The 17,051-nt window shown below is 39.0% G+C and overlaps 3 protein-coding genes across 5 annotated transcripts; 2 read left to right on the plus strand and 1 right to left on the minus strand.

The window, feature by feature from the left end:
* Positions 1–204: 204 nt before the first annotated feature.
* tmem186 (transmembrane protein 186) lies at positions 205–11,806 on the minus strand. Of its 3 annotated transcripts, XM_051094527.1 has the most exons (4): positions 11,048–11,806; positions 6,093–6,275; positions 2,137–2,172; positions 205–1,396 (listed from the first exon to the last, which is right to left on the minus strand). In XM_051094527.1, exons 3-4 carry the CDS (start codon positions 2,137–2,139, stop codon positions 731–733), a joined length of 669 nt encoding a protein of 222 aa, XP_050950484.1. In that variant the 5' UTR covers positions 2,140–2,172; positions 6,093–6,275; positions 11,048–11,806; the 3' UTR covers positions 205–730. The 3 variants fall into 3 exon arrangements, with proteins under 3 accessions (XP_050950484.1, XP_050950485.1, XP_050950486.1); XM_051094528.1 differs by lacking the exons at positions 6,093–6,275; positions 11,048–11,806 and adding an exon at positions 5,837–6,046; XM_051094529.1 differs by lacking the exons at positions 6,093–6,275; positions 11,048–11,806 and adding an exon at positions 2,544–2,631.
* gde1 (glycerophosphodiester phosphodiesterase 1) lies at positions 2,964–9,830 on the plus strand. The gene is made up of 6 exons (XM_051094523.1): positions 2,964–3,484; positions 4,778–4,953; positions 5,036–5,141; positions 5,245–5,337; positions 5,419–5,630; positions 7,948–9,830. Exons 1-6 carry the CDS (start codon positions 3,218–3,220, stop codon positions 8,093–8,095), a joined length of 1,002 nt encoding a protein of 333 aa, XP_050950480.1. The 5' UTR covers positions 2,964–3,217; the 3' UTR covers positions 8,096–9,830.
* On the plus strand, positions 10,335–15,826 carry mcrip2 (MAPK regulated corepressor interacting protein 2). Its single transcript, XM_051094531.1, has 5 exons — positions 10,335–10,845; positions 10,948–11,017; positions 11,842–11,975; positions 15,002–15,103; positions 15,427–15,826. Exons 1-5 carry the CDS (start codon positions 10,791–10,793, stop codon positions 15,495–15,497), a joined length of 432 nt encoding a protein of 143 aa, XP_050950488.1. The 5' UTR covers positions 10,335–10,790; the 3' UTR covers positions 15,498–15,826.
* Positions 15,827–17,051: the final 1,225 nt, after the last annotated feature.

A 17,051-nucleotide genomic window follows, 5' to 3' on the forward strand; every position in this document is an offset into this window, starting at 1 on the left:
TAAAATGGATTAAAACACACACTGTTTTGGCAGTGACAAAAAAGGGAAACTTCATATAGTTTCATAATTTACAAAGAATATATATATATTTTTAACTTCAGTGTTTAAAAAAAAAAAATCAATATTTTATTGATTTTTAAAAATGGAATATTTTTAAAAATCAATAAAATATTGATTTTTAAAAATATTTTTAAAAATGGAATAAATGCTAAACAATAGGATCAACACAGTAGGATCTTAGTAAACATCTAAGATTTGAATACTTACATGCTTTTTAAATGTTTTTTGGTTGTGGGACAGATAGAAATTTCTCATTCAAGGTAATAAAAAAAACAAACAACATCTCTGAAAACATAGTTGTGTATAATAGATTGCATTTCTGTCGATACATCCTCCTAAATATTACACACTGCACCTTTAAGATGATAAAAATGTAATTTTAAAGCACAACCACCACAAATTGATTTCATTCAGGTTAAATACAGATTTAAAATTGCTAACTTTTATTGGTCAAAGAGCTCATTTTCTGCAGCAATCCAAAAGCGAGTGGAAAAATAATACTAGGTTTTTGGTGAGGGAACCAGGATGACACATAAATACAAAATACATCATCTTTGGACCACTTTATTAACATTTTCAATGAATTACGTGCAATAAAAACTTTAACATAACATCTTTGTCACTTAAATTACAAAACAATATCTAACAGCATATGACATGTTGAGTAAACTCATGACAAACTCCCAAAAACTTTCTCAAAACCATTTTTGTCCACCACTCGTCCCAGCCTGGTAGAGAAGTACATCGTATCGGAACGGCTGTAGCGTTTTAAGCGCAGGATCGGTTCTCCTTTGGTATCCCCTGAATCTCCCAGAGTCATGACATCTGACACAGGCACGTATATGTCCCGTCTGTGACCCCAAAATGTCAAGTGCGACACCTTTAACACAGTCTGCGTTGAATCTAGATACATCATGCCAACCACTCGCCTAACATAGTGGCTTATGGAGTACAACATGATGCCGGCGAACACGGCTATGCCTGTGGTGTAACTCAACAGCATTACTGACGCCTGTCCTTGAATGTAGAGGTAGTACACAGTAGGAAGTAAGACAACAGTGATGCCCGTCTGCATCAGTTTGAGTCTAGAAAGAGCCCGCAAACCTTTGATAGCCGGGAAAGTGTAAATTGGACTGTATTTCCTTGAGGCAAGATCAGAACAAAATGACACAGGTTGAATCTGAAAGGTGTTTGTGGATGTAATGGGAATCTGTTGACCAACAGGCGCCAGCTTGGGGCCGTATTGCGCAGGAGCGTTTAAAACAAGTCCTGCGGGACGACACCGGGACCCGTATAAAGGAAGACGGGAAAAACGGATAAGAGGTGCTGACATCATCTGGAGAGACAGTGAGCATTTTAACAATAGTTATTGATGAAACAAACTACTAAAATTAACGTTAACTAATATAGCATACTTTCTTAAAGTAACAGTTCACCCAGAAATGAAAATCCTGTCATTACGCACCCTCATGTCGTTCCAAACCCGTAAAACCTTCGTTCATCCTCAGAACACAAATAATCACATTTTTGATGAAATCCAAAAGCTTTCTGACCCTGCATAGACAGCAACGCAACTGACACATTCAAGGCTTAGAAAGGTAGTAAGGACATCGATAAAATAGTCCTTGTGACATCAGTGGTTCAACCGTAACATAATAAAGCTATGAGAATACTTTTTATGTGCAAAGAGAACAAAAATAACGACTTTATTCAACAATTTCTTCTCTTCCGTGTCAATCTCTGCTGCACATTCTCTCTTATTTCATCCAAAAAATCTTAATTTGTGTTTCGAAGATGAACAAAGGTCTTGAGAGTGAGTAATTAACGACAAAATTTTCATTTTTTGGGTGAATTATCACTTCAATATTTCTACCAAGTTTATCCCGTGTGTAAAATTAGAGTAAAATACTGGCTGTCAAAGCCAATCCTAATGTAAACTCAGATTAAGGATATTTGCTACCACGTTTCAGGCGTCTATATGGTAATACAATAATGAAAAACACATCGAAAACGTACAAATAATACAATAGGAATGTATTAATCAAAACAATTTATGCCGTTTTGAAACGCACTTACCATCTCCACACAAGTTCAGTGCATCGCGCAGTGCTTCTGTGAAGCGGGACATAACAAAAAGTTAAAAACAAAATAAAAGTCCTCAGATTGTTATTGCAGTTAAATCATTTTAATACATTTTTACATGTAAAAAATGCTTATTTGATTGTGAAATTAAATAAAATAATAAAAAAAAATCGTGGCTGTTTTGACACGTTATTTCCATTGTTTCTCACATATCAAACAAAATCTTTTACACAAGGGTATTTAAGTTTGCCTCTCAAGGACATCCTTGTATGACCCCCAGTTTGAAAGGTATTTGCAACTCGTGAAGCAGCTAAGATATAATAATTACAAAGACAACTGGACAAAATAAGTTAATAAAATCTTTTACAACATACAGTTTGTGCAGTTTTGAACGCACATACCAGATTCAGATACTCGTCTCCAGATTCAGGGCTTGAGACTTCAATATAAAAGCCTTTGAGTTGTTACTGCAATAAAATAATTGTATACAAACTTGCCAAATGTAAAATGTTTTCGCGTTTAAAATAATAGTAAAAAAATGTTCGTTCTGAAATTGACTTATATTTGGTGTAACCAAAAATCATTTAAACATAGGAACTTTTATGTCATAGTCAAGTTGTTATTTTCCAGAGTAGGAAGTTTCCACCAGACATTGCACTGGATAGTTATTATATATATGGCGCGCTCTTTGTTCATCAAGCAGGTTAAATAGTTTTGGGCACGTTACGACACGTATAGTATGAATGAATTCATTTAGGATAGCAGTTCATTGTGACGAGGTCAGCAGTCCATCTGGTCACGCGAGCAGTTTCGCAATGTATCCGTGATGTCATTAATAGACATTTTTTTTTAATGACAGTCCATTAATGCAAGCAGGTATTGTGACACAGTGGTGTGCCAGTGAATGACTCAAGCCTGAACACTACGGTGTGAACACGTCCGCGATGCGGATTTCATCTGAACGCAGCGACGCTTTTATCAGTCGAGCAGAACAGCCCTGATCCTATGTTTATTGATCAACGATTGATTAGTTGCAGTAATAGCGCTTGTGGGTTCGTAGTCTTGTTTTGTCACAATGCTTCAGTTAGGAGATGAGCTCACGCTGTTCTCTGTTGTCTTCGTCGTGGTTCTTCTGGGAACCAGAAGCGCCGTCTGGCCCACGGTAATCACCGGCTCTCTCTACCTCTTTCTGGTGATGTTCCGGTTCCCCCAGGTTCCCTCCAGCCGGGCCAGACAGGTGCTTCGGCCCGGGACTAGAGTGTCGTCGGGCGGCGTGTCAGCGGTGGCGCACCGCGGCGGTGGACACGACGCCCCGGAGAACACCATAGCTGCTATACGGGCGGTGAGCACGGCTGGTTTCTGGGTTATTTTAATGTTTAAATATGTATTTTTCTCGTGGCATCCGGAGTATTACTTTAAAGCAACTGCATGCTTATTTTTAAAGACCACACAAAGTGTTACAAGTATCACACTGTTAATGACAACAGCGAAATTCGATTCGTCAACGAATCGTTCTTTTGAGTCGGTTCTTTACAATAAATCGTTTTAGCTTGTTCAAATGAATCAATTATAGCGGTCCACTGGCTGATTGAACAGAGAATCGTTTCATTCAAACATCTCGACTCGTGATAAACCGAAAGCCGAGGACTGTTTTAATGCAAATATATATGCAAATACTATATTTGGATTATTTATAAAACAAAACGTACATGTATTTATTTAGCAGACGCTTTTTTTTCAATACAGAAGCATAGGGCCAAGAATATTCATAGTATACAGTTTACAATATATATATAAATATATAACTGCTATCAAACGATTAATCGCGATTAGTCGCATCCAAAATAAAAGTTTTTGTTTAGATAATTTACGTATGTGTATTGTGCATATGTATTATGTATATATAAATATATGCACATGCGGTAAATGAAGAGTTCATTATCAATCTATTTAGATTAAGTAAAAATAACAAAAAAAAATACAGCTAACACAATAAAACACAAAACATGATTTTTAAACATTTAAAAAAAACGTTGTTGCTGTTATTGCAAATAAACTATATATTTAAGAAAATATGTTGTTCATATATTAAATATATTTATATAACATTACATATACTATATGTAAATACTTTAAAAATACATACCATCTATGTCTGTCTTATATATATACACACACATAATAAATATACGCAATATACGCACGTATTATCTGAACAAAAACTTTTATTTTGGATGCGATTAATTGTTAACAGCACTAAAATATATCCTGTATATTGCATATATACATTGTATTTAATATTTCTGTGATGTTTTATTTATTGCCATTCCTAAATTGCCTAATTGCCTAAAAATAAAGTTCTGTGTGAATGGCCCACTAGTCAAGATAACTTGGAAGAATGCTCCATTTAATTATTTAATGTAGATTCCTTTACTGCATATTAAAATAATATAGAAATGGCTTTCGTTACATTTTTTTTTTTTAAATCATCATCACATGTTCTTTAACCTCAAAAGCTCATTTCTTGTATTTTTTGCACATGATAGCATTGTATTAACTGTGGTTTTGTGGCGTTGAATCTCACAGCAAGCGCTGGTTTCTTTCTCTTGCAATGACTCTCATTTGTAACCAAAAGGCGAGTGAGAATGGAGCCACGGGTGTGGAGTTGGACCTGGAGTTCACGGCTGACGGGGTTCCCATACTGATGCACGATGACACCGTGGACCGAACCACAAACGGATCGGGACCACTGAGCAAGCTGCTCTTCTCTGAACTGCGCAAACTGGACGCAGCGACCAAACACAGACTCAGGTTGGATTTGTTTCACAGACACAGTATAAATAAGCAAGACCAAGTTAAAAACAGCAGGTGGTCTGTTTTTGTTTGCGAGCAGTGACCGTTTCCGAGGCGAGAAGGTTCCAACGCTGCAGGAGGCTGTAGAGGAATGCATCAAGCGCCAGTTGACCATCTACTTTGACGTCAAAGGTCATCCAGATGAGGTTTGTGGGACCATTTCTGATGTTGATCCACAGGATTCCTCTTTAATAATTCTTGCATGAGGAGACCAGAATGTTAATGCTTTCTCGTTTCTATTGTCCATAGGCGGCTGCAGCGCTGAAAGAATTATTCCGGAAGTATCCAGTGCTCTACAACACAAGCATCGTCTGCTCATTTGAGCCCAAAGTCATCTATAGGGTAACATAACCCAGTCCAACTGCATTGGATGGAACCTGAATATCCTCATTTTTTGACTGTGTATTGGTTTGTCTTTTCCAGATGCGCCAGGCAGATCCTAACGTGGTGACCGCATTGACCCATCGACCGTGGAGTCTGAGTCGTTTTGGCGATGGGACGCCGCGGTTCTCATCTGCGTGGAAACACCACTGGATGCAGGTGTTGGATGTGCTCCTAGACTGGGCCCATCATCACCTGCTGTGGAACCTGTGTGGAGTCTCCGCCTTCCTGGTGCAGAAGAACTTCATCTCGCCGTGAGTCACCATATCATTATTGCTATTTTTAGATTATCATTGTAAAGCCATATCATTATGTGCATTAAATTACCGCAAGGTGTTTAACACACCTACAACAGCTCCTAAAATAAATTGCTTATGTCTGTCAGTTACAGAAAAGCAACCGCTGACATGCAAGTTGCATTGAAAGTGACCACTGTGTGGTTGTATTTTAAAGCACTGACCATTATCCTCGACCACTGCTGCACAACCATAATACTTCGATTCTCCCAGTCCTCTCTTAAATGCTACAGGTGGGATTTCAGTGGTTGTGCTGTCAGAAATCATATTTTCTTTTTTACAATATGCATAAAAGCAACTGTTATGATTGGCTAACATCACTGCATAGGAAACAGTATCAATGCCCCCTCACTATTGGATGCGAGTGTTTTGACAACATTCGTCATTTCCAGATGAAGCATTATGAAATAATTTACTTACCGTTTGTGATGCAGCTGCAGTCAGATCTAGTACAGCTTTATGTTTCAACAGATGTTTCTTTGTAAACTCTCTGACACTGTGCCTCGTTTACAAAACAAAATACTCCAAACAATCTTCAGACGTGGTCCGGCATGCCATTAAAAATAAACTATCCATTTGTTCCTTACGCTGGGATCTGTCTATCTGTACAAAGACACAAACAAGCTCTTTAAACAAAATGCGTCAAAGCAAACATTTTTTCACTTTGTTTGCCCTATTGACGACAGACTCAAGCGTGTGGACTGTGTCAGAAAGCGAACACGCATCTGTATACTGTATCCAGTGTAGACAAAATAGCAGCAGTGATTGTAAGCGCTGAAACTATATTGTAATTGTTAGAGTGGCCAAGGATCAGCAACTACAGCAATCAAAAGTATGAAATTGCTCACAACTCTAAACCTCAAGTGTCTTATGTCATTGAAATCCTTGGCTCACGCCGGACACAACGCATGCCTCAGATTCAGTTGTGAGCCTGGCGAAATTTTCAGGTATTTTGAATTTTTTTTTTTTTTAAAACATGCTTTTGCAAACTAATCCTAGGTTTCTGACCCATTTGGAACCAAACCAGTGCAGAAAAACACTCTGGAGAGTGAAAATCAATAATTATCAAAAAAAAGTTTTTGACTTGTCACCGCAAAGGCACGCCAATACGTTCAAAAGGTCCACTTTTTAGTAAAATGCCTATAACTCCTGAACAGGATGGGATTTCTTCGCAAACTCAGAACACTTATGTAAGAGCTCAATCTAAGGTTACAGGACAAAAATCTCAGAGCTTTCCCACTTGGTGGCGCTATAAGAGGGAAAAAAAACAAAAATGGCTATACCTACACAACCATTTGTACTGTCAACTTGAAAATCGCTATGCACGGTCTTGGTCCAAAGTGCCACAACATCTGCGTATCTCAAAAAAACATGGCCGCTACTAGCCACTGCATTTTTCAAGGGCATAAACAATTGTACATTGTGGGTTTTTTCGCACATGCACACGATATTTGTATTGTATAATAGACCTGCTCGTTCTGAACAACTTTGGCTCTAGAACCACTGCTGTCAATCAAATCATTTGTTAAATGATTGAGAAGACGTTGAAAAAAAAAACATACTTTTGTGAGCCTACTAGTCCTAGGTTTTTTGCTCAATCTGGAAAAAAACACTGCAGTACAATTCTCTGGACTCTAGGTAAATAATTTTAAAAAAACAAAAAAAACAAGGGTCATTTAGAAAATGTTTAGCCTGTCCATATTTATCCAAAGGAAAACTCAAAACTTGACAAAAATTAATGAGCACATGTGACCAGTGATTCTAAACAAACATGCAAAGTGTTAAGGTGGTCGGACCACAGCTGGTGCTATAACAGTCATAAACGTTAAAAAATGTTAAATTACCTTTGCCAAAAATGCTTTTTAAATTTAGGTGGTTACAGGCTTGGTAAATAATGTCTTTTTTCATATGTGCTGAAATGCCTTAAAGTGCTTGAACCCTGGTAATCACTGCTTGCAGCTATATTTTCTATTTGCCTATTTTTCTAAACCTATTCAGGGTTTTCAAGTAATCCGCTGTTAAGCTACTAAATGCCAGTGGGCAGGGCCTATGGTGAAAAGATGACTATGTCTTGCTCTGAAGGCAGTGTTTATGCAAATGTTTGTGATGTCATCTTGCACCTCAGATCCAAACAAGCTGTTTTTGGAGCCTGATTAAAGAAATGATTTGTTTATAATGAGGAGGATGTTTTAAGCTATGAAACTTGCAGGATGTTTGGCACAAAAAACCTACTATATGCCAAATTTGATATCTCGTGTCGCTGTTTTTTCTTTAGGGACTATGTGCAGTACTGGGCAGCCCGAAGCGTGGAGGTGGTAGGCTGGACGGTGAACACGGCTGTGGAGAAGCAGTACTACCAGCATCTACTGAAGATCAACTACATCACCGACAGTCTCGTAGAAGACTGTGAACCTCACTACTGAATCACATCATCTTGTACAATCACTAGTTTAGGCCTTTTGTAATTCAAGCAACTAAACTGTTCTGCTTCACTTAAGATATTGAAGTATGTGTCTGTAATGAATTGCTCTGATTTAGGCAGCATGCTGTAGAGACTTGAAATTTACAGGGTAACAAAGTACCTTACAATACGGGAGATGTAAATATCAGTGTTCGAATGTACTGTACACACCCACTCAGGTGAGCCAGTTTGACTATATATAGATATTATTTCCATTTTAATGGCATTATTCATTGAAGGGAGGGCATTTTTGAGAAAAGTGAGGGGAATTCATGTAGTAAACGTGCTACTTAAATTGTGTAGAAACAGATTCTGAAGTTACAGAATATTTAGGCTAATGTATGGCTTCACTCTCATTCATGAAATTAGTTGTGTATACCTTGCTATTTGGGTTTAATTCATGTTTACAGTCTGGTATTGATAGCTAATGAACAGGTTACATGTAAAATAACATGGCTGTAGTTAAACATGTATGGTTATATATAACGTAAATGATCTTGCTTACTGAAATACGTAGTGGAAACCCCATAAAATATTTACATAATTTTAAAAAATCCACATCTTTTTATACATTTTTTGTACTATGGGTGGCGCCATTATTTCGACGACGTGAAATGATGCCACTTGGTGAGCTACTGGCACTACCTGTTGCTATTTTTACCGCAACACAACTCTGAAAATAAAATACTGACGCTATTGAAAGAGCTTACAGGTGGCGATGGATATAAGCAAATGCCGTACCATCAATTTTCTCCACAGGGAGTTTATACGCCCCAGATATCGAGTGAAAACGGCGCTGAGAAACTCCTTCAGTGACTGACTTCATGACAAGCGTCAACATGTTTACATCCGGCCAGGATGGCATCTAGCGTTTCATGTCTCTGCCATTTATAAGCTCTTTCAGTAGTGGTGGTCAACTAAAAGCCTCAAAGGCATCAGGGCTAAAGTGGAGAAAACAAAGAGGCGGTTTTTCGGACGTTTTTATCCACCCACAGGCATCTTTTTTATCCTTCTCTTATTGCTAGGAAAGTAGAGAAGACTTACATCACTTCTCTTGTTGCCTTTCGACTGAAAATTACAACCAAAAGCCACTCAATGTGGCATTGTATCAGTATTTTATTGTCCAAGTTGTGTTGCTCACTGAGTGCAACAATTTCACAACATTGAAATAATGGCGCCCTCCATAGTCAAAAAATATGTATAAAACGAGGCGCGCCCTGGTGAAAAAACCAGCATATGCTGGTAGGTAGGTTTTGATGCTGGTTTAAGCTGGTCCTTAGCTGGTTTTTGCTGGTCATGTTGCTGGTCAAGGACCAGCATAAACCAGCATCAAAACCTACCTAACCAGCATTCAAGCATCAAAACATACCTACCAGCATATGCTGTTTTTTTCACCAGGGCGCCCGTGTGTTTTAAATAACATAAATCTTTCATGCGTTTCCTATTACATATTTCAGTACAACAAAAACATAATTTACGTCATATTAAGCCATACAAGTCTTAACACCCGTGGTTCCTTTTAAATGCGGTGAAGAAATTTTTGTAAGCAATAGGTCTTGATCTGAGGTAAGTTCTCCGGCAGCTACCAAACGCCAACCTTATGTTGTATACATAACTACTAATTCAGGATTACTTGAAAATAGCATGTATCCTATCTCTCTGATCGTTGAACTTAAATAAAATAATTAAATTCTTAATTAACAGCCATTATGTCCCAGTACTTGCATTTCAAGGACTGTTGTACAACAGTTGTTGTGTAACAGTCGCCTCAGGATGGTTCTCCCTCTCTTTTTTCCTGTTATATCTAATCATATTGGTTTAAAGAGTGAAAGGTGTAACTTCAGTACCTGCCTCGCAGATTAGCCAGATTAACCCTGTGGTTTGACCCACAAACTGTTAATGTGTGCCAAGTAAAGTCTGGCCGGTTCCCACGTGGTGCGTGAGGCGCGTCGTAGCTGCGCACATTTGCGCAACCCGCTCGTTTTACTGTACGCTTTTAATCGGTGATATGTTTGCTTACATGATGAAACCAATGTTTAGATTTTACACAAGAGCGCGTGGTTCCCACGTGGTGCGCGAAACGCCTCAGCGCACATCTGCGCAACCTGACTTTATCATATTATTACACGCGTTTATCAATTGTATGTGTGGGGGAATGATGAAAACCATGTTTAGATGGTACACAGACCCGGTTAGTTAGTGTCCACAAGGTGAGTAGGTGAAAGGTGACCCCGGTTGCGCGTCGCGGGGGGCGTGCCGTGACGTCACGGAAGAAGGTTGCGATCTGAACACCCGAATTTACAGTAGAGTCCAGACTGAACCAGAACTCCGAAAGTTTCCCAGCAGCGCAGAGACGCTCCGCGAATTATCCCGACGCGTAATTAGGGCAATAAATGCTCTTAACCTTGACTGACCTTACACGCCTGCTGTAAGTAAACATACAGTGCTTAAGCCCACTCGCATATGTTCTGAACGGCAGATTTGCGATCAGGAACGCCGCTCATTTCCACGGTGGCTGCGTCAAGAGAGCTCCGTCCTGAAGGGGGATTGCGTGACGTTTTCTGGCGTGCATATAATCGTGACATTCGCACTGACCGATCCGTAGACCTTGCGTGGATCCATCGTGCCGCAGGGGTTCTTCAGAAACCGTCTCTCACATGATGTACACAATAACCAGAGGTCCCAGCAAACTTGTTACACAACGGAGAACAGGTATGCTATTTATTTAGCTTTGAAGAGTAAACCACGTGGGTCTATTTAACACGGTTATTGACATTACTATAGGGATGCATTAACAAATATTGTTTCTTGCAGGCCCTACGCAACAGATTGAGAGCAAAGCGAACGACCTGAAACAGAAGCAAAGCCACTGGCTTGTATCGGAGTGAGTAATAATAACATTCACATGTAATACCTCAGTTCAAACTGATCCTTTCACATGAGTTTGGTCCCTGAGGGGAAACTTAAAAACGATTTATCTATGCCTTTAGAAACGCCTCCGCGTCCCCGTCTCGTTTATAAGCTTAGCACACTTATAAGTATCAGTACTGAACAATTTGGCCTCATTTATAAACCAGGACGTCCCGTTTTAACGCTTTTCCCAAAGTCGCTTGTTTTTTCTTACGCCGTGTGTGACCTTGCAAGTGAAGCGCGTGCGCGTGAACGGCCGCGCGGATTGTCGGCGTGTTTAAAGATTGTGTGGCGATTCGTCTTCATTCGGGTGTAAGGGTTAATCACTAACCTTTTGGGGTTTTTATAATGCGAACACATGACTGTCACACCCCCCTTGTATTCCCACAAGGACGTTGCGCAGCTCGGCGTGCTGCTTTCTAGGCTGCAGAGAGTCGCGGCACATTTTACGACAGACGTCGCGTTTGTGTGTCATATGTGCGTGTTTGAGATTAAACTAGTTTGTGTGCTTGTTATGCTGATATAATAAACAAACGCGTTTCATAACGTGCCGCTGTCGCTATAGAAACGACGCTGTGTAAGGAAGGAAGGAAGTATTTAAAGGGACAGTTTACCCAAAAAAACGGCGTTTAGCCGTTGGAAACCTGTGTGAATATGTTTATATGTTAAATGTACTCTCTTCCACTTAATAAAAGTGTATACAATTCCTTTATTTAAGTTTGAACTGTGCAAATGAGAAAAGAAGTAGGCACTAGAGTAGAAAAAGCTGATTAACCCATGTTGACCTATTGTTTGTAGTTCACCAGCGCCTAAGATTGTGTTTCACCGGCTGAACGGAAAGCGGTTTCACAGATCGACCTCTCCAAAAACCGAAAACACTACTGAGGGATTCACTCCGGCACATGAGGAAAATGTTCGGTTTGTTTATGAGGGTGAGTTCATTTTCCAGAACACCAGTGTTGTTTTATCCTTGACCACTGAGACCTTGAGAAGGTTCAAGGTTGGGGCAAGTAACCTAAATTAACTTGGAAGAGCGACCAGATGAATTCAAGGCTCTGAAGTGACTCAGAGTCATTACAAATTTGCAGCTTGTCTGATTTCTCAGTATGCGTAACCTGAAGTTGTGAATGACCAGGGTTCAAACTCTCCAGTTCACCAGAGTTTGTGTGAAACAGACTAATTCTTATCTTCAGGAGGAGGGTGTTTGTCTGCAGGCCAGGCTCCTCCTATAGGCTGATGCAATGGCCTTCAAGGGCAGTTTTTTTGCTCTTTTGTACAATGACAACTCATCAGCTGACACTTAATTGTTTCTAAAACTACTTTACAGTCCAGAGGAAGAAGCTGTATTATCTGGTAAAACCTCACAACCGGTTTAGGGAGTGTGAAAGAAGCTATTAGTGGTAAAAGGCGTCCACCTCTACTTCTGCCAAGCTGCCAGTGAGAAGATTGTTTTTCTTTGATTCACTAACAAATTATCACAATGACTTGCAAATTTTTATCTACACAAGAGCAATATATCAGGAGTTTCTCTGGATTTTGTGAAGATAAATGTGGGACTTTTTCCAAGACCTATATCATGGGTCAGTCTGTTTTCTAAATGTAAATGTTGACCCTGGACCACAAAACCAGTCTTAAGTAGCATGGGTACATTTTGTAGCAATAGCCAACAATACATTGTTTGGGTCAAAATGATTGATTTTTCTTTTATGCCAAAAATCATTAGGATATTAAGTAAAGATCATGTTCCATGAAGATATTTTGTAAATTTCCTACTGTAAATATCAAAACTAAACTTTTTATTGGAACTTTAAAGGTGATTTTTCTCTATTTTTATTTTATTTTTTTTTGCACCCTCGGATAGTTGTATCTCATATCTTTGTCCTAACAAACCATACATCAGTGGAAAGCTTATTTATTTAGCTTTCAGATAATGTATAAATCTCAATTTCAAAACACTGACCCAAATGACTGGTTTTGTGATCTAGGGTCACATGTCTAGAAGCACAATGTGTTAGTGACACTTTAAAGTTTGAAATACAACATCCTACAGATTTCCATTACATTTATTCACTTTACAAAAAAAAAGCTCAAGTATAGTATAAAAATGACTTGTACTGTATCTTCAAGTGCTTATTTTCCAGTGTATAAAGATTTTAAAATCAAGATTGATGCAAAATGACACAAAATAAGAAGTCTGGTTTTATGAGAACTTGATCAAACTGAAAGTTTATTCAAACAAAAATAAATATCTGCCAGTGGGCACTGAAAAATCAACTTGGAGTTATATAAAATGAAAATTGTGTCATTAATTACTCACCCTCATGTTGTTCCAAACCTGTAAGACCTTCGTTTCTCTTCAGAATACAAATTAAGATATTTTTCTGACCCTGTATAGACAGCAACGCAGCTGACACGTTCAAGGCCCAGAAAGGTAGTAAGGGCATCATTAAAATAGTCCATGTGACATCCAGGGTTCGTACAGATACTGTAAAATGAAATTCCAGAACTTAAGGACTTTTCAAGGATTTCAATTAGAAATCTCACTTATCAAACAATGTCTTGATCTGACACAAATGATATGTGCTCTGAAGTCCCAACTAAATCAAATGATTTGCGATACACCAGTTGAAGTCTTAATCTAAGTCAAATGATTTGTGAACCCGTCTTGAAATCCTGATGTGAAACAAATGATTCGCAATACACAATCCGATTGGAGAGCTTTGAAACAGTGAATCACTTTGCGACAGATTGGTTTAATTCAGGGGTGCCTAAACTCGCTCCTGGAGGGCTGGTGTCCTGCAGAGTTTAGCTCCAACCCCAATTAAACACACCTGAACCAGCTAATGAAGCTCTTACTAGGCATACTAGAAACTTCCAGGCAGGTGTGTGGAGTAAAGTTGGAGCTAAACACTGGGGGACATCGGTCCTCCAGGATTGAGTTTGGGCACCCCTGATTTGGAGTTTCGAAAAGCTCAGTTTCAGCCATCACTACATGCTTTTAAAAACATTACAAGTAATATTGAAATTAGAAAATATGTCTTTTTTTATTTAATCTGGCTTTTGTAAGTAAATCACTTCAAATGAATGATTGAAGTCACGAGTTTAAATCAATCGGAGCGGATCTAGCGTAAATGACTCAATTGTTTTGGTTCCTCTTTTCGCGTCTTCAGCCTTGTTTACACAACATTGCCAGTACTACTACTGGCGTAGCTTTCTAGTTTTATGACATTAACTGAAATAACCGAAAAAAGTATGTTTTTTTTAAATCGTGTGAATTTTGCATGAAAACATGTGCTTATTGAAAAAATTAAACCTCGTCTTTCAATAATTCAAGCACTTTTCAAGTACCTCTTTAGGGATGTTGCTATTTTCAAGAGTTTTCCAGACCTTACATTTCAAAAAGTCAAATTCAAGTACTTTAAGCACTTTGTACGAACGCTGGTGGTTCAAATGTAATTTTATGAAGCTACGAGAATACATTTGTGTGCTAGGAAAACAAAAACACAGAATGCGTAGTGTCGTAAACACCCCCCCGAAAAGGTTATTTTTGTTTTCCTTGTTTACAAAAAGTGTTCTTGTAGCTTAATAGATTTACGGTTGAACCACTTTCATTAAAAATATCTTAATTTGTGTTCTGAAGATGAATGAAGGTCTTACGGGTTTGGAACGACATGAGGGTGAGTAGTTAATGACAGAATTTTCATTTTTGGGTGAATTATCCCTTTAATTCAACGGGGAAAAGAGTTTCACGCCCCACTGACAGATACTTGTTCTCTGTTTTAAGCATAAACTTACTTTATTTTGTTCAGTTTCTTACAAATCAAGACTGGAAAACGAGACAAAAATAGTGGATTTTTTTTTGCGCAGTGCCATGACTCTGAATTTAAGATTTTCTGCTCTGATTTGACTGTAGATGTCACTTGTGATTTTATACTTGTACAATATTTTTTGATTGCAGCTTGGCAGGAGGTGGAACAGAAGCTTGGAGAGGGATCCCAGCCGGAGAACGGGAAAGGCCCAGTTCAGTATGCGGAGAGAAGCCCCAATCCCGGCATGAAAAGTCAGTCTAGGACTTCTGTCCTATTTACTTTCTTTAAATAGTGTCTTTTTTGTTGACTTGTTCTCTCTTCTCAGCCTATTTTGAAGGCCTTTTCTGTCTTTGGGATACACAATTTCAAATTATTTATGTAAACATAAAAGAAACCCTGTACTTTACTCACCCTCATATCATTCCAAATCTGTATTACTTTCTTTCTGGAGCAAAAAATGATCTGGTTTTGAAGAAAAGCTGCTTCCACACTACAAAAGAAAAAAATTTATGCACGGTTGTTTAATTTAAATGTTATGATCTCTAAAAACTCACCTAGTCTGTCTCTCTTTCAGATTTTGTGCCTATTGATCTCGAGGAGTGGTGGGCCCAGCGTTTCCTGGCTAACATTGCCAACCTGTCATGACAGGTGCATGATGGGGCATGAGGAGATGTGGCTGAACGGTCCAGACTGAGGCAGGGTGAGGGAAAGGCGGTGCAGCCTGACTCTCCTGATGAGCTCAGGTGATGACGTGAGAAATTTGCACGCTGTATGAATTCAGCCCTTCCCATGGAACTGTTTGCCCAGCCGGACCCGGACTCTCTCTCATGCACACGGAAGATGATCAGAGAATTTTTTCCCTCTGCTTTTCTTTCTTTGTTAGAATGTGAGGTGTCTGTTTTTCTCTGCAGATCTTTACAAAAAAGTGATGTATAAAACAAACAAAAAAAATCCAGTAAAAGTTTTTCAAGACATCTTTGGTATGTGATTTTGTTCGCTCTTGGTCACGTTCTCAAATCATTGGGTACAAAGAATGTAAAGTAAATGGATCATTGTAGTGTATATATATTTATATATACACTGATCGAAATTATAAACGCAACACTTTTGTTTTTGCCACCATTTTTCATGAGCTGAACTCAAAGATCTAAGACTTTTTCTATGTACACAAAAGGCCTATTTCTCTCAAATATTGTTTACAAATCTGTTTAAATCTGTGTTAGTGAGCACTTCTCCTTTGCCGAGATAATCCAATCACCTCACAGGTGTGGCATATCAAGATGATGATTAGACAGCATGATTATTGCACAGGTGTGCAGATAATCAACACAGGGCTGTACATTATCATCCTGCAACATGAGGTGATGGTCGTGGATGAATGGCACAACAATGGGCCTCAGGACTCGTCATGGTATCTCTGTGCATTCAAAATACCATCAATAAAATGCACCTGTGTTCATTGTCCATAACATACGCCTGCCCGTACCATAACCCCACCGCCACCATGGGCCACTCGATCCACAACGTTGACATCAGCAAACCGCTCACCCACACGACACCATACACGCTGTCTGACATCTGCCCTGTACAGTAAAAACCAGGATTCATCCGTAAAGAGAGCACCTCTCCAAAGTGCCAGACACCATCGAATGTGAGCATTTGCCCACTCAAGTCGGTTACGACAACAAACTGCAGTCAGGTTGAGACCCCGATCAGGACGATGCAGATGAGCTTCCCTGAGACGGTTTCTGACAGTTTGTGCAGAAATTATTTGGTTATGCAAACCGACTGTTGCAGCAGCAGTCTGGGTGGCTGGTCTTAGATGATCTTGGAGGTGAAGATACTGGATGTGGATATGTGTGTGCACATTTTAGAGTCGCCTTTTATTGTAGCCAGCCTAAGGCACGCCTGTGCAATAATCATGCTGTCTAATCAGCATCTTGATATGCCACACCTGTGAGGTGGATGGATTATCTCGGCAAAGGAGAAGTGCTCACTAACACAGATTTAGACAGATTTGTGAACAATATTTGAGAGAAACAGGCCTTTTGTGTACATAGAAAAAGTCTTAGATCTTTGAGTTCAGCTCATGAAAAATGGTGGCAAATACAAAAGTGTTGCATTTATAATTTTGGTCAGTGTATTAACAGTATCTCACAAAAGTGATTACACCCTTCACATTTCAGCAATCATTTTAGT

This window comes from Labeo rohita, chromosome 22 (genome assembly GCF_022985175.1).
Source record: "Labeo rohita strain BAU-BD-2019 chromosome 22, IGBB_LRoh.1.0, whole genome shotgun sequence".
NCBI lineage: Eukaryota > Metazoa > Chordata > Actinopteri > Cypriniformes > Cyprinidae > Labeo > Labeo rohita.

Coding starts and splice junctions, on each gene's coding strand:
- mcrip2 (XM_051094531.1), top strand. CDS start 10,791: ATGATGTACACAATAACCAGAGGTCCCAGCAAACTTGTTACACAACGG. Junction 11,018..11,841: donor AGCCACTGGCTTGTATCGGA/GTGAGTAATAAT, acceptor TATTGTTTGTAG/TTCACCAGCGCCTAAGATTG. Junction 11,976..15,001: donor TGTTCGGTTTGTTTATGAGG/GTGAGTTCATTT, acceptor TTTTGATTGCAG/CTTGGCAGGAGGTGGAACAG.
- gde1 (XM_051094523.1), top strand. CDS start 3,218: ATGCTTCAGTTAGGAGATGAGCTCACGCTGTTCTCTGTTGTCTTCGTC. Junction 3,485..4,777: donor CCATAGCTGCTATACGGGCG/GTGAGCACGGCT, acceptor TGTAACCAAAAG/GCGAGTGAGAATGGAGCCAC. Junction 5,338..5,418: donor AGCCCAAAGTCATCTATAGG/GTAACATAACCC, acceptor TGTCTTTTCCAG/ATGCGCCAGGCAGATCCTAA.